This window comes from Carcharhinus amblyrhynchos, chromosome 1 (genome assembly GCF_965287045.1).
Source record: "Carcharhinus amblyrhynchos chromosome 1, sCarAmb.v2.hapA, whole genome shotgun sequence".
NCBI classification, from domain to species: Eukaryota; Metazoa; Chordata; class Chondrichthyes; order Carcharhiniformes; family Carcharhinidae; genus Carcharhinus; species Carcharhinus amblyrhynchos.
In genome coordinates this window covers 139,560,157-139,580,029 of record NC_137324.1, presented here as the reverse complement: position 1 = coordinate 139,580,029, position 19,873 = coordinate 139,560,157, and the positions used below count along the sequence as shown (strand labels likewise).

General features: G+C 43.8%; 1 protein-coding gene across 2 annotated transcripts in view; it reads right to left on the bottom strand.

Moving 5' to 3' along the window:
• The window catches only part of naf1 (nuclear assembly factor 1 homolog (S. cerevisiae)), a 195,620-nt gene extending 178,268 nt beyond the window's left edge, over positions 1-17,352 (bottom strand). The window contains exons 1-3 of one of the 2 annotated variants that reach the window (XM_080193425.1): positions 17,249-17,352; positions 16,137-16,206; positions 5,289-5,908 (exon numbers count right to left, since the gene is read on the bottom strand). In XM_080193425.1, coding sequence (XP_080049551.1) covers positions 5,289-5,890 — 602 coding nt within the window. In that variant the 5' untranslated portion in view covers positions 5,891-5,908; positions 16,137-16,206; positions 17,249-17,352. The remainder of the gene's footprint in view (positions 1-5,288; positions 5,909-16,136; positions 16,207-17,248) is intronic. The other variant, XM_080193431.1, reaches the window with a different exon arrangement.
• Positions 17,353-19,873: the final 2,521 nt, after the last annotated feature.

Here is a 19,873-nt window from a genome sequence, read left to right as displayed (position 1 = left end):
TATTGATGGAACCCAGAGAAGACTTACATCCTTGGACACTGACTAGTCCTAAACTAGGAGGTTAGAGTCCCCCAGATGCCCTGGTGGTTACAGTCCCCAGGTTTATTCAGTAAGAAAGTGGAGAGTTTGAGTCCCCCACATATACCTGGAGGTTAGAGCCCCCAGAGTTCTGGTATATTAAATCCAGGAGGTTTGAGTCCCCCGGTGGCCAGGGTTCGAGTCCCTAGGTTGATAGGATTTGAGGTTCTAGTCCTCCGAGACATAGTAACAGGTGGGAATTACTAAGGAAATATTATAAGTTAATTGGCAATATGGAAAATTGATTAGAGAAAGTCTAAGGTTGAGCTAATAATCTGAGTAGTTTTTATATTTCAATGTGTTTGTGGGGTCTGGTTGCTTGTCGAATGTAAGTGGATGTTGCATTAGATTGAGAGTAAGAATTGTTAAAGCCTGTTTGTCCTTGTGAAGTATTTATTAAATTGTTTTCAGGAAAAAAAAGTAAAGGGTGGGAATTAGGTGAAGCTGGAGACATGACTGCTTGTGCCGATTGTAAGGCAGTAACCGAAAAATCAAAAGCTGGCCAGCTGGGACGACAATGCACATAGGAGAGGGATCAGTGAATGTGATGATGGAGGGAAACCCAAAGCTTGGGAAATGTTGAAGTGGGAATGTGAGAAGCACGAGGAGGACAAAAAAGAGCGCAGAACAAGAGAAGTTGGAAAGGGAGAGAAGAGACCAAGAAAAAGGACGAGAGTGGCAAGCCAAACAAAAAAGATAAAAAAAGCCAGAGGTACCTCCTGATATATCTGGCATGCCATTATTGTTCCAAAGTACTAAGTTTTTCTTCTGCTCCACTGTTAATCCGGCCACTTTCCTGATTGCTGCCTCCGATGACCTCCCACAACCCCCTCATGATTGCTTACTTGGGAACCACTTTTTGGCTTTGCCTCGTCCAGGTCTTACTGACTCTCCTTTACCCTCTCCAGACCTTACCTTGTATGTTGATGGCAGTTCTCTCTCCCTCTGGGAGACCCATCTGTGGCTACTCAGTTGTAAACAATACTACCACACTGGAGGTGGCCGCATTCGACCCTTCAGTCTCCGCGCAAAAGGCTGAACTTTTTGCCCTCACCCGCGCCTGCATCCTTGCTGCGAACAAATCCACAAACATTTATACCGACTCCCGTTATGCTTTCAGGATCACCCACGATTTCGCCAATTACAGACCCAAAGAGGTTTCCTTACCTCTTCGGGGACTTTCATCCAAAAATCTCCTCAAGTTTGCAATCTTCTCCAAGCCATCCTCCTCCCTAAACAAATGACCATTATTAAATGTATGACCCACGCTGCCGATGACTCGGCAGTGACCAGGGGTAATGCCAGGGCTGGCTACGCTGTCAAAAAGGCGACAACAGCCCAAACTAACATAGTACTCTCCATGAATAAGCAGGCGATAAATCGCTCACCTTCTCTGAGCACACTGGGCATGCCAGATATATTCACTATTCAGCGCTTACAGGGGGACGCCCCTGCTTCTGAGCACGATCTTTGGAAGACGCATGGATGTTCGCATTCTGCGTCAAAAGGCCAGTGCATCACTCCAGCTGGCCAAGTTTGCATACCAAATGCATTACTGCCTTTATTGCTTGATTATCTACCATGTAACACACACCTGGGAAAGGAGGGAATGAGTGGAATATTGCTTCTTACCTGGTGGCACCCCTGACTAGCCGAGGTGACTCAGTCTGGCATAGCATCATGTTTGACATGCCAACAAAATAACATTGCCCAAGGAATAAAGTGTTCACCAGGGAAAACAACCTTGCCGGGTGGTCCACTTGATTGTATTCAGTTGGATTCTATCGAATTACTGCTTGTGCAGCGTTTTAAGTATTGTCTTGTAATTGGTGATGGATAGAGGCTTTCCCAGCTACAAATAACAAGGGCTCGGCCGTAGTAAAGTTGTTATTGACAGAAATACTACCGAGATTTGGATATCCCAAGAGACTAGCTTGGACAACGACCCCCATTTTGTAGGGAAAATTAATAAGGAACTATGTGACATATTACACATTCAGCAACAGTTCCACTGTGCCTACCATCCCCAGACAGTAGGGATAGTGGAAAGAGCTAATGGGGTCCTTAAAACTAAGCTAGCCAAGCTAACATCTGAAACTGGTCTAACTTGGTTAAAAATCTTACCCTTAGTTCTCTACCACATGAGAACAACACCCCACTTTACCACTGGACTATCAGCTGCAGAGATAATCTATGGTAAACCAAGCAGGATGTCCTGGGATGCAAATACAAGCCCATCCATCCAGATAGATTTACATGTTATGGGAGACGAAATGCAGAAGTACTTCCGACAGCTAACCTCGTCTTTAAAGTTTCTTCATTTGTAGGTACAGCACGCCTTTGGATCGGCTCCATAGACACCGGATCAAGATTCTGACCCACAGGACTACTTCCCTGGACCACAGATAGGAGACCTCGTGCTAATAAAGAACTGGATCGACCCAAACTTGGGTCACGGTGGAAAGGACCGCTCCAAGTTCTCCTCCAGACTCCAACTGCAATTAAGGTTCAAGGGCAACCTCGCTGGATACATGAGTGACTAAACGGTGGACACCAATATCTACTAATAAATCACCATCTTTAGTCTTTCAGCTATTTTCCTGGCACCAGGGCAACCGAATCAATGGAAAGGAAGCCTGAAAGATGGACTGACTAATGGACAATTTCACCTTTCTGTACATATCTTATGAGTATGCTGTAAAGTTTAATGTAAGCAGGTGTTGGGTCTGCTCACACATACCACCACAAGCCAAAGAAGGGATCCCCCTGTTCTCTATTCCTCTCAAAACCAAGGAAATGATAGAGTGGATTTTGTATCAAAACGGGACTAAGAACGAAATAAGAAAAGGGGCCCGGACACAGGAGGAAATTGGCTAATTGACAGCAGTGATGTCTCCACAATGAAGGAGGGGGGGTGCACTCCATCAGCTTTTAAGAAACATTACCAGCCCAACTATAATAGGTCAGACTCTCCACCCCTCCTTGTTGTAAACAAAGAGCAAAAGGGGATCCATCTGCCTGATAAGAAACAGAACCAAATCCATTAGCTACTGCATTCAGCAGTTTAATGTCACCAGTCCCAGTAGTAGTGTGGTAAAGCTGAGGCCTAAAGCCCATTGCCCTACAGCCATATCATTCTGGACTACTGTGGAGCTCCATTCCAACTCGACCCAGTTATATTAAACAACATGGTAGAATGCAATGGCACCTATTTTGTCTGTGGAGGTAATGCCTATCCTTGGCTTCCCTGGGACTGATCTGGATTTGCTGTCTAGTGTATGTGGTCCCGTATCCGGCATTATGACTCTCTGCATCTCCACCCCAAGATACACCTGTTAAGGTCTAAACAGGCCATCACTGAGACTCAACAGTTTTGGATGATAGCCTTTCCTGCCAATGGGGCAGCAAAGGCAGCTCTAGAGTTGATCAATATGGCATCAGCTCTTGAGAAAATAGCTAATGATACTGCGGATGGATTAAAGGATGTGAGCACCGCCATCTCCGAAGTTTCAGCTGAATTCTTAGCTATACGGCGGTCCAAAATCGAATGGCTTTAGATTGCTTGTTGGCGGCACCTGTGCCCTAATAGGCTCTGAGTGCTGTACATACATTCCACCTCCGACAAGATCATTGATTTAACTGAGCATAGTAAAAAGATGGCTGACAAAATTAGAAGTGAGGGGCAGAACTTTAAGGACTACAATCCCCCTGACTGGCGGCCCTTTGGTAACCTCTTTGGGACTGGGGAAGAATGATAATGCATTTGGGACTCTTTATTCTGGTGGTTTGCTTATTACTGTTCTTGCTACAATATGTTTGTTGATGCCTGGCCCATAACAGAGCCCAAACTCCTTTCTAAAGGTTAAGTTATCATGAAATGATAAAAAGGAGGGAATGAGATATTATAGGGTTAAATATCACATGCTGCTGTGAGTTGATTTTGAAATGACAAGCGTAAGACATCTGTGATTAATGAACTTACTCATTGAAAGAAAGAGAACCGTCAATATAACCATATTATCACCTTAGATATGGTTAACTTGACTAGAACACAGGTTGTCTTGTGATTAGCCATATTGTATCAGACCACGTGATCATCAGGATTTTAAAAGTTATATAAAGGGGGACTGTCCCATTGTTTGGGGCACCTTTGCTACCTGATTCCCACCACTGAGTGGAAGTTAAATAGCAAAGGTTTGCCAGCTTGCATACGTAAGAAGAGTAAAGAAATTTTGAATCAGACAGCGGTTGGTGTTTGTCTTTGTATCAAGGATGGAAGAGTCTCGTAAAAACAAACATAATAGAAGCGTATAAAGATGTTGAGAGGTATAGATCGGGTGGATTCTCAGAGGCTTTTCCCAAGGGCTGGAATGGTTGCTACAAGAGGGCACAGGTTTAAGGTGTTGGGGAGTAGGTACAGAGGCGATGTCAGGGGTAAGTTTTTCACTCAGAGGGTGGTGGGTAAGTGGAATCAGCTGCCGTCGGTAGTGGTGGAGACAAATTCGATAGGGTCTTTCAAGAGACTTCTGGATGAGTACATGGAACTTAATGGGATTGAGGGTTATAGGTAAGCACAGTAGGTAGGGATATGATCGGCACAACTTGTGGGCCAAAGGGCCTGTTTGTGCTGTAGTTGTTCTATGTTCCAAAGTCAGTCATGGGGATGTTCGCTGATGATTGAACCATGCGACTCCTCAGATACTGAAGAAAGCCACTTCCAAATTGAGCAAGAATTGGACAACATTCAGGATTGAGCTAACAAATGGCGAGTAATGTTCACACCATATAAAGTATCAGGCAACAACCATCTCCAGCAAGAGAAAATCTAAACCAGCTCCCCTTGACATTCAATGACATGACCATCACTGAATTCCCCAATATCAGTACCCTGGCGGGTTACCATTGACCAAAAATTGATCATGACCAGTCTTATAAATACTGTGGTTATAAGAGCAGGTTAGAAATTCTGCAGCATGAAACTCACTCCCAACTCCCATAGCCTGTCCACCATCTACAACATACAAGTCAGGAATATAATGGAATCTCTCTATTTGCCTACATTAGTATGGCTCCATCAACACTCAAGAAAGTCCACACCACCTACCACAAAACAACTCACTTGACTGGCACCCGGCAGCAGTTCACAAAATTGTTCACACCACGTTCCAAGAACAATTAGGAATTAACATTTCCTTTCATTCAGTGCTCACCTGTCTGGTGTAGTATCTTCAGATGATGAGCTTTCACCTTCACTGTCTTCCTCATCAGCTGCAAGATCTTGTAACACAACATCAACCTGGGGGAAGTCACTGCTCTGGCCTGATTGTTCGCCTTGTGTATCCTCTGTATTCTGGCACAGAGATGGCGATCTTTTAAAAGATAAAGTCTCCAGCTGAGCAGACACAGAAACTTCCATCTCTTGATCACCAGTGACCACGGCAGGACTGACTAATGTAATATCACGGTTCTCTGAAGTGTTGACTTCGCTTGACTTAACAGCATCCAAATTCTCTTGTGCAGCAGGTGTTGCTGGAGTTACACAAGACATTACATTACCATTAATTTCACTTGGAATACACTGTAGGGATGGAACATCTAGTTCATCCTGATGTTTAGAATCGGTCAGCTTTATCACGTCAACTTCAGAGGCAGCCATCAGGGATTCACTTTTACACACTTGAGTGTGCAATTCTGCTGCTGGCAGCTCATGTTGGTTGTCAGTCAATAAACTGCCCTCAGAGATCACTTTCTTCTCAGCTGCATCTGCCTGGAGACAGAGCTGAATATCTTTATCTCCTTGTTCATCCGTCATATTTCCTCAAAATCAAACCTGAAAAGGCAAAGAGAAGGATTCAAAATACAAATGTGAACAATGCAGCATTCTTTACAAAAAGCTTTAATGAAATAAAAACCAAACAAGAGCAAAACCCATTCCGTCCTTTCAATAAAACCATGGCTGATCATCTATCTCAACTCCACTTTCTGCTCCCCATATCAACCTGTACTGGTCCCTCCACACCGACCCTATGGTTAACAAAGCCCACCAATACCTCTACTTTCTCAGAAGGCTAAGGAAATTGGGCACGTCCACTATGACTCTCGCAATTTTTACAACTGCACCGCAGAAAGCATTTTTCTGGTTGTATCACATCTTGGTATGGCTCCTGCACTGTCCAAGAATGCTATAAACTACAATGGGTCGTGAACGATGCCCAACGAATCATGCAAACTAGCCTCCCACCCATCGACACTGTCTACACTTTCCGCTGCATCGGAAAATCAAGGAGCCCACGCACCCCGGATATACTCTCTTCAATTGGGGAAAAGCTACAAACGTCTGAGAACATGTACCAACTGATCAAGAACTACTTCTTCTCTGCTGCCTTCAAACCTTTGAAAGGATGCAGCTCACATTAAATTGATCTTTCTCTACACCCGAGCTATGACTGTAACACTACATTCTGCACTCACTCCTTCTCAATGGATGGTATGCCTTGTATCTACAGCACACAAGAAATAATATTTTTCACTGTATACTAATACACGTGACACTAAAAATTCAAATCAAATCTCCCTCAACTTCCTGACATAAAAAGCTATCAGCTCCCTGGGATGGACAATTCCAAAAGATTTACATCCCCAAGAATTATCTCATTTTAATCCTAAATGAGTAATCTCTGAGCCTGATAATACGCTCATCACTCGGCCCATATGCTGTGTCCCCAACTAAGGAAAACAACCTCCCTGTACACTTCATCAGGCTCCAGTATAACTGCTAATGTGTCAGCAATAATTGTGTGTTTTCTTACAGTCCGTGATCAATGAAATTTGTATGTGTGTATGTATTTTCCTATTGGAAAATCTAGGGACTTTTAAGAAATCTTAACCTGAGCATCCACTATCTCAGCTGCTATTATATTTAGAATGTCCATCAGGTCATAGGGATTTTTTGAACTTTTATTTTTCAAGTTTTTCCAATTATTTTTCTCTGCTGATATTCAAAAGTTTCTGATTCTCATTAGTCTTTTACTTACCCTTCATACTGGTGTCCTATTGTGAAGACAGAAATATATTCGTTCTAAGTCTCTGCCATTTGATAATATCCACACCCCCACCCCTCCCCATGATAATTTCCCCTCTCATTGACACCCTTTTTCATATACTTGCAAAATCTCTTACAATCCGCTTTCAAATTCTGAGTTAGTTGACTCTGTTTTTACTTTTTGTAAAACAAACATTTGGTCATTTTTTGGTTTCTTTGTTTGAATAGAGGGGAGTACAGTAGGATGAGAGAAGAATTGGCGAATGTGGACTGGGGGAGCGCGTTGGAGGGAGGGTCTGTTGAGGAGCAGTGGAGGATCTTTAAGGAGATCTTTCTTGGTGCTCAGCAGAAATTTATTCCGACGGTCAAAAAGGACAGTAGGAGGAGAGGTAATAAGCCGTGGATAACGAAGGAGGTGAAGGAAAGTGTTAAATTAAAAGCGGAGGAATTTAGAGTAGCTAAGAGTAGTGGGCGAGAAGAGGATTGGGAGAGGTTTAAATGTCAACAAAGATTGACAAAGAAGTTGATAAAGAAGGGTAGGAGAAACTATGAAGCTGGGCTAGCGCTTAATATAAAAAAGGATAGCAAGAGTTTTTATAAATATATAAAAAGGAAGAGGCTGGCTAGGGTGAATGTTGGTCCTTTAGAGGATGAGAAAGGGGACCTAGTGGTAGGGGATGGGGATATGGCTCAGATATTGAATAACTTTTTTGTTTCTGTCTTCACGGAGGAGGACGTGAAAAATTTGCTGGGTGTTAGCGATGGAAAGGTGGTAGGACTGGAGGGTCTTAATGACATTACTGTTACTAGAGAGGCGGTGCTCGACAGACTGGAGGGGCTGATTGTGGACAAGTCCCCAGGACCGGATGGAATGCATCCGAGGGTTCTGAAAGAAATGGCGGAGGTGATAGTGGATGCCTTGGTGGTTATTTTCCAGACGTCGCTGGATTCCGGGGAAGTGCCGGATGATTGGAAAACGGCTAATGTTATGCCGTTGTTTAAGAAGGGTGCCAGGCAAAAGGCGGGGAATTATAGGCTGGTTAGTTTAACGTCTGTGGTAGGTAAAATGTTAGAACCTGTCATTAAGGAGGAAATTGCGAGGCATCTTGAAGGGAATTGCTTGATAGAGCAGACGCAGCACGGTTTCATTAAAGGGAAGTCGTGTCTGACAAATTTACTGGAGTTCTATGAGGATGTGTCTAGGGCGGTGGATAGAGGAGAGCCGGTGGATGTGGTCTTTCTAGATTTTCAGAAGGCGTTTGACAAAGTACCTCACAAGAGGTTATTGCAGAAGGTCGAGGGACATGGAGTTGGGGGTAGGGTGTTAGCGTGGATAGAGGATTGGTTGTCAAATAGGAGGCAGAGAGTGGGGGTCAATGGGTGCTATTCGGATTGGCGGATGGTGACGAGTGGAGTGCCCCAGGGGTCGGTGCTGGGGCCTCAGCTTTTTACCATTTATATAGATGATCTGGAGGAGGGAACCGAGTGTAGGGTATCAAAATTTGCTGATGTCACCAAGATTGGGGGAACGGCAAATTGTGCGGAGGGTGTGGAGAGTCTGCAGAAGGATCTAGATAGGCTGGGCGAATGGGCCAGGAAATGGCAAATGGAATTTAATGTTGGCAAGTGCGAGGTGGTCCACTTTGGTAGGAAGAATGGTAGGAAGGACTATTACTTACGGGGCGAAAAACTGCAGCAGGCGACGGTGCAGAGGGACCTCGGGGTCCTTGTGCATGAGTCGCAAAAACCCAGCTTGCAGGTGCAGCAGGTGGTCAGGAAGGCAAATGGGATGCTGGCCTTCATAGCGAGGGGGATTGAATATAAAAGTAGGGAGGTCTTGCTGCAGCTGTATAGGGCATTGGTGAGGCCACAGCTGGAGTAGTGTGTGCAGTTTTGGGCGCCACACCTGCGCAAAGATATTTCGGCCTTGGAGGGAGTGCAGAGGAGGTTTACTAGACTGATACCGGAGTTGAGGGGGTTGAGCTATGAGGAGAAGCTGAATAAACTAGGCTTGTACTCATTAGAGTTTAGAAGAATGAGGGGAGATCTCATTGAGACGTATAAGATGATGAATGGGATGGATAGGATAGAGGTGGAGAGACTCTTCCCGCTCAAAAAAGACAGTAGGACTAGGGGGCACAGCCTCAAGATAAAAGGGGGGCGGTTTAGAACGGAGTTGAGGAGGAACTTCTTCACTCAAAGGGTGGTGAATCTCTGGAATTCTCTGCCCATTGAAGTGGTGGAGGCTGCCTCGCTAAATATTTTTAAGACGCGGGTTGATGGGTTTTTGATGAGAGGGGATTAAGGGTTATGGGGAGAGGGCGGAAAAGTGGAACTGAGCAGCGACAGATCAGCCATGATCTTATTGAATGGCGGGGCAGGCTCGAAGGGCTAGATGGCCTACTCCTGCTCCTATTTCTTATGTTCTTATGAAACAGTCCTAATCCTCAGGCTTATTATTCTTTCCGTCCTTTTCCAACATCTACGTTTACGTATCTAGCACTGAACTGAAATTATCAGCTCAAGTTCTTAGCAAAAATTTAACACTGAATGACAAAGCGCACTTAGTTTCTTACATAGCAGCACACCGCATAGCTAAAGAGAAAATGCCCACAATGTTGCGGCACTCGACATGGCTCACTCAGTCCTACATGAGATCAGTTGAAAAACCAAAATACATCCTGCTTAGTGATAACAGTATGTTGTCATATTAGTTATATTGCTGAGGATTTAGGAGCACAGCTTAATACTTAAAACTTTAATATTCGTTTAAAGTTAGCACTGACGTGAGACTCAATGGTCTGTAGTTCCCTGGTTTTTCTCTACAATTATCACAGTTCAACAGGTTACACGTGGGCAGGACATAGGAATTGGGAGATGTAGGCAAACTTAGCTCTAAGTCTCCTCCGCCATTCAATCAGACCATGGCTGATCTCCCCCTAGTTTCAAATCCACCTTTCCCTTTTTTTGCCTTTTTAACTTTTATATACTGCGATCAGAAATCCTCTCATTCTTTTTACTCCAGCGAGTACAAGCCCAAATTGTTTAATCTCTCCTCATATGTCAACCTTTTCATCAATCTGGTGAACATCCTTTGAACTGCCTCCAGTTTCATTACATTCTTCTCAAATAAAAAGATCAAAACTGGACAAAATACTCCATGTTTGGTCTTACCAACATCCTATTGCAAGAACACTGACTTTCATACTCCAGTCTCATTGCAATCAATGCCAACATCACTTTTTTTTATTATATGCTGTTCTTGCAACTCCATGCGATTCATGAACAAAGACACCCAGATCCCTCTGCCTGGATGCATTTTGAATCTGCTTTCCACTTAAGTAATAATTTGTCTTTCTATTCTTTCTGCCAAATAGAAAACCTCACACTTAGCTAAATTAGGTGACATCTGCCGAATTTTGGCCCGTTCCCCTTGCCTAACTAGGCTGGCCTGTAAGATCTTTACATCCTCTCCACTGCCTGCATTCCTGAGTATTTTAGGCATCATTTACAAATTTTGCTGTTACAGTCTGTCCCTGTTTGCAAATTATTAATATAGATCATAAACAGTTGAGGTCCAAGACTGAGCCCTGAGGTACCCTGCTAGTTACATTTCGCCAGCCAGAAAGGGCCCATTCATCCCAACCCTCTGCTTTCTGTCAGTCAGCCAATCCTCAATCCAATCTAATACTCTACCCCCAATCCCCTGCGATCTCATCTTCTGGATCAGGCTTCCATGCGGCACCTTCGCAAACACCTTCTAGAAGTCTAGATATATCACGTTTACAGGTTCCCACTGTCCACCTTGCTGGGTTACGTCCTCAAAGAACTCAAGCAAGTTTGTCAAGCATGACTTTCCCTAACTGGTCTATAGTTTCCTACTTTATGTTTCTCCTTTTTTAATAGGGGCACTTCATTAACATGCTTCCAATCCACAGGGATCTTAACAGAATCCAAGAAATATTGAAATATCATAACCAATGCATCCACCATCTGTGCTGTCACTCCTTTAACACCCTAGGGTGCAGGCCATCAGGTCCCAGTGACTTATCTGCCTTTAATCCCATTAGTTTATTCAATACCTTCTCCCTAGTGATGGATATTGTACCAAATTCCTCTGCATTAGCTACAGTTTTTGGAAAATCTTTATTATTCTCTATCATGAAGACACGGGCAAAAAATTGGTTTAGTGCCTCCGCCATTATTGTCCTCTAAAGGGCCAGCATTTACTTTAGCTTTTCTCTTCCTCTTTATATACTTGTCAAAGCTTCTGGTATCTGTATTTGTCTTCTGCTAATGTCCTTTCGTCGTTAATCATAGCTCTTTTGATTCTTTTTTAGCAGCTTTTTGCTGAACCTTAAAGTTCTCCCAATCCTCCAGCTTGCCACAAGCTTTTGCAGTTTGGTATGCCCTAGTTTTTGCCATTATGTCCTCTTTGACTTTCTTATCTAGCTATGGAACATTGTTCTTCCTTTTATAATTCCCCCTTCTCTAAGGAATATACTTCAATTGTGAGGGATTCAATATCTCACTGAACCATTGTTCCTCAACTGTCCTGTCCTCAATTCGTTGCACCCAATTTACTTGGGCCAACTCTTTCCTCAGGCCCATATAATTACCTCTGCCCAATGCTAAAACTCGATTATGACACAATGCACCCAATTTTACCATCAAGTTGCACCTCTTTTCGGGCACAAGAGCTTGGTAAAGTTGGACGTGAGGCGAGTAGCTCGATCCACGCGTCTCTGCGCTGGTTCCCCCTTTACCTAGGGCCGAAAATGGCCATGATCAGGACCACGCCTGAACAGGCATGACAGCCATTTAAATGCATTTGCATGTATTTAAATTGACTTAATGGGCTGTATGCCCAACCTTACCAGCACTTCCCCCTTTACCACCACATTCGCCAGTCCAGAATTGGTGCAAAACAGATATGCTCTACACAAGTCCGATTTGGACTCTCCACTTAGTGAGGAGGTAAGAGCCGAGCACCTGATAGCTCTCTGCTCGAGACCGGTGTGGGGTGAGGGACGGGGGTTCGATGGCTCTCTGCTCGAGATTGGTGGTGGCAGGTGTGTGTGTGTGTGTGTGTGGAAGGTGGGTAGGCCACAATTGGTCTGGGTGGCAGAGGGAGTGGAGGGTAAGGGAGTCGGTAATGTTGTGGGGATTAGGTAATATCTGTGGGGGCCAGGGGAGACATTCTCCGGCCCGAGTGCGATGTGGCAGGGTAACCGCATTCTATCATTTTTTTCTCTGCGCACGCGCAATTGGAGATGCCAATCGGAGCTCCAGGATTTCAGTTGCATTAAGCCCCCTCCACAGCCATCTGCAGTGCAATTCAGAATTGCTGATTTTTTTCAGGCAGAGTGAATATCGGGATGCCTGAGAATAGGTCTGGAAGTCAGATCTGAAACTCTCCCAGTTTCAAGTCCGCCCAGCATTTAGAATGGTAAAATAGGGCCCACTGTGTTCTCTCGCTCAATCTATTTTTGAAATTCCAGCATACTGTAATCACTCTTTCCAAGAGAAGCTTTGGCAACAAGACTATGTATCAACCCTTCATTACATAATACGAAATCTAAAATAGCCTGTTCCCTGGTTGGCTCCATAACATATTACGCTAAGAAATAATGCTATGAAATCTCCCTCAAAGCTACCTTTACCAATCTGATTAATTCAGTCAGTATGCATGTTAAAATCACCCATGATTGCCATTGTGCCCTTCTCACAAGTCCTCATTATTTCTTGGTTTATACTATGCCCCATTGGGGAAGATTGCTTGGGGGCCTGTAGGTTATCACTAACAAGGTATTTATCCTTTGATTTTTTTTATTTCCACCCAAATTAATTCAATACGCTGGTCCTTAGTGCTAATATCATTTCTAAATACAGCCGTGATATCATCTTTAACCAATAAAGCAACTCTATCTCCTGTTCCATCTTGTTTATCCTTTCAAAATACTTGGACATTCAACTCCCAGTCCCAGACCTTCTGTAACCATGTTTCAGTAATCTTCATAAAATCATTTGTCTCTATCTGTGCTGTCAACTCTGACTTTATTCTGAATACTGCATGCATTTAGGTACAGCGATTTTAATATGTCCTACTAGTTTGTTTTTCCGTTGCAGGATTTTCTTATGCACTATATTTTTCTCAAATTCTGACTTCCTTTATTAAATTTTGCATGATCATTAGATCTGCCTATTAAGCGGAATGATATAGTTGGCAATACAAGAGGCGTGGCTCCAAGGTGAACAAGGAACTAATGACTGAGGACTATTCAATGTTTAGGAGCAACAGTCAGAAAGGAAAAGGTGGTGGAGATGCACTCTTCGTCAAAGACAATATTGATACGACATTGAGGAAAGCATAGATATGGAATCAAATACGTCGAGTTCAGAAACAAGGGGCATAAAAACATTGGTGGGGGTGGTAGACAAACCACCAAACCGCCAAGACAATGTTGGGAAAAGCATCAGACATGAAATCAGAGATGCGTCTGTTCAAGCACGTGTCTGTGTAGAGTTTGCACATTTTCTCTGTGTCTGTATGGGTTTCCTCCAAGTGCCTCCCACATTCCAAAGATGTGCTGGCTACGTTGATTGGCCATGCAATATTACCACTTAGTGTCAGGGGAACTAGCAGGGAAAATACATGAGGTTACAAGAATACAGCCTGGGTGGAGTTGTCAGTGCAGGCTCGATGGTCCGAACAGCCTCCTTTTGCAATGTAGGGATTCTATAAAAGCAACATCTGTGATTAAGGACAACTTTAATCTGCATATACATTGGGAGAGTCAGGTTGGTCACAGTACAATAGAGGAGGAATTCCTGGAATGTATAGGGAATGGTTTTCTGGAGCAATACGCTGGGGAACAAACGAACAAGGGATCTGGCTATCTTGGATTGGGTGTTGTGCAATAAGAATTAGTTAGCAATCTAGTTGAGAGACAGAACCCTTGGGGACGAGTGACTATAACATGGTAGAATTCTTGTCAAGGTAGAAAGCGATAAGGTGATGTAGTTGAATCAGAGACCAGGGTCCTGAATCTCAATAAAGGTAATTATGATGGTATGATGCACAGATTGGCCATGATGGACAGGGAAACATTACTGAAAGGAAAAACAGTGGGCAAGCGATGGTAGGCATTTAAAGAATGAATAGGTGAACTCCAGAAATAATTTATTCCTGTTTGGCACAAGAGTGGTAAGTGGTCAAACCATGGCTTACAAGGGAAATTAGAGATAGCATCAGATTCAAGGAAGAAGCATACAAATTGCCAAGAAAAAGCAATAGGCCTAAGGATTGGGAGCAATTTAAAATTCAGCATAGAGTGACCAAGGGGTTGATTAAGGGAAAAATAGAGTATGATGTAAGCTAGCAGGGAACATAAAAACTGACTGTAGAAATTTCTATGACTATGTAAAGAGAAAGATTGACAAAAACAAATGTAGGCCCCTTAGTCTGAAACAAATTCATAACAGGAATAAAGAAGTGGCTGAGGAATTAAATTTGTATTTTGCTTCAGTCTACTCATGTCTTCCTTTGTGAAATGTGCCAGAAGTTCTGAGAGAAACAAGTTTTAGTGAGGAGTTGAAGAAAATCAGCATTCATAGAGAAATTATTTTGGGGAAATTGAGGGGATTGAAGGTGGATAAATCTCCAGGTCCTGATAATCTCTGTCCCACAGTACTTAAGGAAATCACCCTGGAAATAGTAGATCCATTGGTGGTTATTTTCCAAAATTCTTCATACTCTGATCTGGTTCCTACAGATTGGAAAGTAGCTAAAGTAAGCCCAGCTTTCAAAAAAAAAGGAGGTGCAGAGAAAACAGAACTATAAACCAGTGAGCCTAACACCGGTACTAGGGAAGTTGCTAGAGTCCGTAATCAAGAATTTCATCTCAAAATTTGGAAGGCGTGGATTTACAAAAAGGAAATCATGTGTGACAAATCTATTAGAATTCTGTAAGAATGTAACTAGTAGGGTTGACCGAGGAGAACCAGTGGATGAGGTTTACGTAGACTTTCAGAAGACTTGCACATAACAAACAATGATGCAAGGTTAAAGCACACGGGATCGCAGGTAATGTCTCGAGACGGATAGAAAGCCAGTTAGCAGAAAAGAAGCAAAGAGTTGGCATAAATGGGTCTTTTTCTAGAATCATAGAAACCCTACAGTACAGAAAGAGGCCATTCAGCCCACTGAGTCTGCACCTACCACAATCCCACCCAAGCCCCATCCCCATATCCCTACATATTTTATCCACTAATCTCTCTAACATACACATCTCAGGACACTAAGGGGCATTTTAAGCATGGCCAATCAACCAAACCCACACATCTTTGGACTGTGGGAGGAAAACGGAGCACCCGGAGGAAACCCACGCAGACACGAGGAGAAAGTGCAAACTCCACACAAACAGTGACCAAAGCCAGGAGTTGAACCCAGGTCCCTGGTGCTGTGAAACAGCACTGCTAACCACTGTGCTACCATGCCGCCTATTCTGATTGGCAGTTAGTGACTAGTCAGATTCCACAAGGATCTGTGTTGCAGCCCCAACAGTTCACATTATTAATGATTTGGAAGACGGCACTGAATGTATTATCCCCAAAACTTGCAGATGATACAAAGTTGGGTGGGTGAACTATGAGGAGGATGCACAGATGCTTCAGCGTGATTTGGACAGGCTTAGTTTGTGGACATATGCATTGCAGGTGCAGTATAATGTGGATGAATGTGAAGTTATTTACTTTGGTGGCAATAATAGGAAGACAGACTGTTGCTTGAATGGGTGTAAACTAAGAGGTGGATATTCAGCAAGACCTTGGTGTCCTTGTGCATCAATCGCTGAAAAAGTAAGTGCACAGCTACAGCAGGCAGTAAAGGCAGCAAATTGTATGTTAGCCTTCATAATGAGAGGACTTGAGTATAAGAATAAGCATGTTTTGCTGCAATTGCATAGGGTGTTGGTGAGGCCACATGGAGTATTGTGTGCAGTTTTGGTGTCCTTACCTGACGATGGATGTCTTGCTATAAGGGAGTACAGCATAGGTTTACCAGGCTGATTCTTGCGATGGCAGGTCTGTCAAAGAAGGAAACACTAGATTAGTTAGAACTATATTCACTGGAGTTTAGAAGAATGAGAGGGGATCTCATAGAAACCTCATGAAATTCTAAAAGGGTTAAATAGGGGAGATTCAGAAAGAATATTCCCAAGGTGGGAAAGTCCAGAACTAAGGGTCATAGTTTGAAGATAGCACCTCCAAAGACATATGGGTTAGGTCAATTGCCCATCTTAAATTGCCCCTACTGTCAGGGAGATTAACAGGTTAAGTGTGGGGTTACGAGAATAGGGCCTGGGTGAGATTGTGGTCAGTGCAGACTCGACAGGCCAAATGGCCGCCTTCCGCACTGTAGAGATTCTATGATTATGATGCAGAGAAATTTCTTCACTTAGAGGATGCTGAACGTGTGCAATTTACTACAACACAAAGTAGTTCAGGCCAAAATATTGTCTGATCTCAAGAAGAAATTAGGCATAGGTCTTAAGGCTAAAGGGATCAAGGGATATTTGGGGAGGGGGGGTTAGGATATTGAACATCAGCCATGATCAAAATGAATGGCAGAGTGGGCTCAAAGGGCCAAATGGCCATCTTCTGCTTCTGTGTAACCTAGATCGCCTTGTAATTCCCAAGCTGAGCACTGAACCAATAAAACAAAACATCCTGCCATTCTTCCCTTTATCATTCTCTAACTGAAAGATCAAATAAACGTGCGACTGACCAAAGGTATTTTGGGCACTGCTACTTTAATCAGTAATTTGGCTAGGAGTAGAAATTGGAATGCCTCGCTGGGGGGATTGGAGAAAGAGAACCCTCAACGCTACTGGGTTCAACTCCAACCATTCAAAAGGAATAACTGGAAATGAAATAACTTGCACCACATTACTAAGGGCTTCTTAATTAACTACACATATGGAGCAGCAAGTGCTATAGCCCACTGCTTCGCACGTGTATACATGAACACATGGACAGCAACGTTTACAATTTGAAAGCAATGGGGGAGTCTTGCTGTTGCTGCTCAGTGTACAAGTCAAGCGTACGGAAGATAATGTAACTGCCTACCTGGACAGTGTGCTGAGGATCCTCTCCGGACAGCCTGAGTACAGCGAGACTCTGAGCAGCTAGAACTAAACCACGCGCTCAACCCAACTCCAGCTCCAGCAACACGCGCTGTCGCACCTCTGACGTAACCGTTTCGTCGCGGAAGAATGACGCAGTCCTTGAAGCCAGCCAATCGCTAACAGGGAGCTGCGCCTGCGCATTTCTAACACCTGGTTTGGATAGCTGCTTCTGGACTGAAATGTGAGAAGTGCTTTCACTCCAAAACTAGTACCTCATTGAAAAAAAGCATTAAGAGCTCAAAATTAACAGTGACAAATAATCAATGGAAAGGTTTGAAATTAAATCAAGGATTGGCACCTGTTCAATTTTCCACTGTACAGCATGAAAGCCCAGCCTTCCTCAACTGCTTCACCTCTCCAGCTTGAGGTCAGAAGTGAGGATGTTCAGCACCATGCATCACTCCTCAGATACGGAAGCAGAATGCCCCTATGCAGCAAGAACTGGAAAATATTCAAATATAGGTGCCAGGCAATGACTGTCTCCAACAAAAAAATCGAACCATCACCTCTTTGATATTCAATGGCATTGCCACCACAGAATCCCCCACTATCAACATCCCGGGGGGTTACCAGACAGTCAGACAGTGCTGAAGAGGCTTTTCAGCTCATCGAGTCTTCATCGACATGCAAGAAAGCACCTGAACTCCCACCTAATCCCATTTACCAGCACTTGGCCCATTTCCTTGAATGTTGTGATGTGCCAAGTATTCATGCAGGTACTTCTCAAACAGAGTGAGGTAAATTACCTCTACTAACCTCCCAAGCAGTGCATTCCAGGTGTTACCATCCTCTGGGTAAAAAAGTTTATTCTCATATCCCCCAATCCTCCTGCCCCTCAACTTGAACTATGTCCCCTCATGACTGACCCTTCAATAAGCGGAATAGTTGCTCCTTATCCACTTTGTCTATGTACCCCATAATCTCGATCAGATCATCTGTCAGTATTCTCTGCTTCAATGAAAACAATCCAAACCTACCCAACCTCTCTTCATACCTTAAATATTCCATCCCAGGCAGCATCCTAGTGAATTTCTTCTGTACTCCCTCCAGTGCAATCACATCCTCTAATGTGGCACCAGAACTGCACACAGTGCTCTAGTTGTGGCCTCACCAAAGTTGTATACCACTCCAACATGACTTCCTTGCTTTTGTAATCTATGCCTCAATTGATGAAGGCAAGTGTCTCATATGCTTTTTCACCACCCTGCCTTTCCATCTTCAGAGATCAATGGACAAACATGCCAAGGACCTTTTTTTCCACAAACATCCTAGTGTCATGCCATTCATTGAATACTTCCTAGTCAAATTCCTCCTTCCGTAGCGTATCACCACATTTTTCAGGGTTAAATTCCATCTTACACTTATCTGCCCATTTGACCATTCTGCCTATATCTTCTTGTAGCCCAAGGCATTCAGCCTCACTGTTAACTACCCAGCCAATCTTTGTGTCATCACAAATTTACTAATCCTACTCCCCACATAATCATCTATGTTGTCTGTATAAATGACTAACAATAGAGGACCCAACACAGATCCCTGTGATACACCAGTGGACACTGGCTTCCAGTCATTAAAGCAGCCTTCTGTCATCACCCTCAGTCTCCTACAACTGAGTGAGAAGTCTCACAACACCAGGTTAAAGTCCAACAGGTTTCTTTGGTAGTAAAAGCCACTAGCTTTCAGGCCTCTGACCTTTCGTCAAGTGAGTGGAGAGTTCTGATCACAAACAGGGGATGTAAAGACACGCACTCAGTTTACAGAATACTGATTAGAACGCGAATTTTTACAGCTAATCAAGACTTGTTTAGAAGAATGAGGGGAGATCTCATTGAGACGTATAAGATGATGAATGGGATGGATAGGATAGAGGTGGAGAGGTTCTTCCCGCTCAGAAAGGACAGTAGGACTAGGGGGCACAGCCTCAAGATAAAGGGGGGGCAGTTTAGAACGGAGTTGAGGAGGAACTTCTTCACTCAAAGGGTGGTGAATCTCTGGACTTCTCTGCCCGTTGAGGTGGTGGAGGCTGCCTCGCTAAATATTTTTAAGACGCGGGTTGATGGGTTTTTGATAAGCGAGGGGATTAAGGGTTATGGGAGAGGGCGGGAATGTGGAACTGAGACACGACAGATCAGCCATGATCTTATTGAATGGCGGGGCATGCTCGAAGGGCTGGATGGCCTACTCCTGCTCCTATTTCTTATGTTCTTAAAGTTGCAGACAATGTGAGTGGAGATAGCATTAAGCGTAGGTTAAAGAGATGTGTATTGTCTCCTGACAGGACAGTTAGTGAGATTTTGCAAGCCCAGGCAAGTCATGGGGGTTACAAATAGTGTGACATGAATCCAAGATCCCGGTTGAGTCCGTCCTCATGTGTGCGGAACTTGGCTATCAGTTTCTGCTCAGTGACTCTGCACTGTCATGTGTCATGAAGGCTGCCTTGGAGAACGCTTATCCGAAGATCAGAGGCCGAATGCCCGTGATCGCTAAAGTGTTCGCCAACAGTAAAAGAACAGTCTTGCCTGGTGATTGTCGAGCGATGTTCATTCATCGCATGATCTCCCCAATG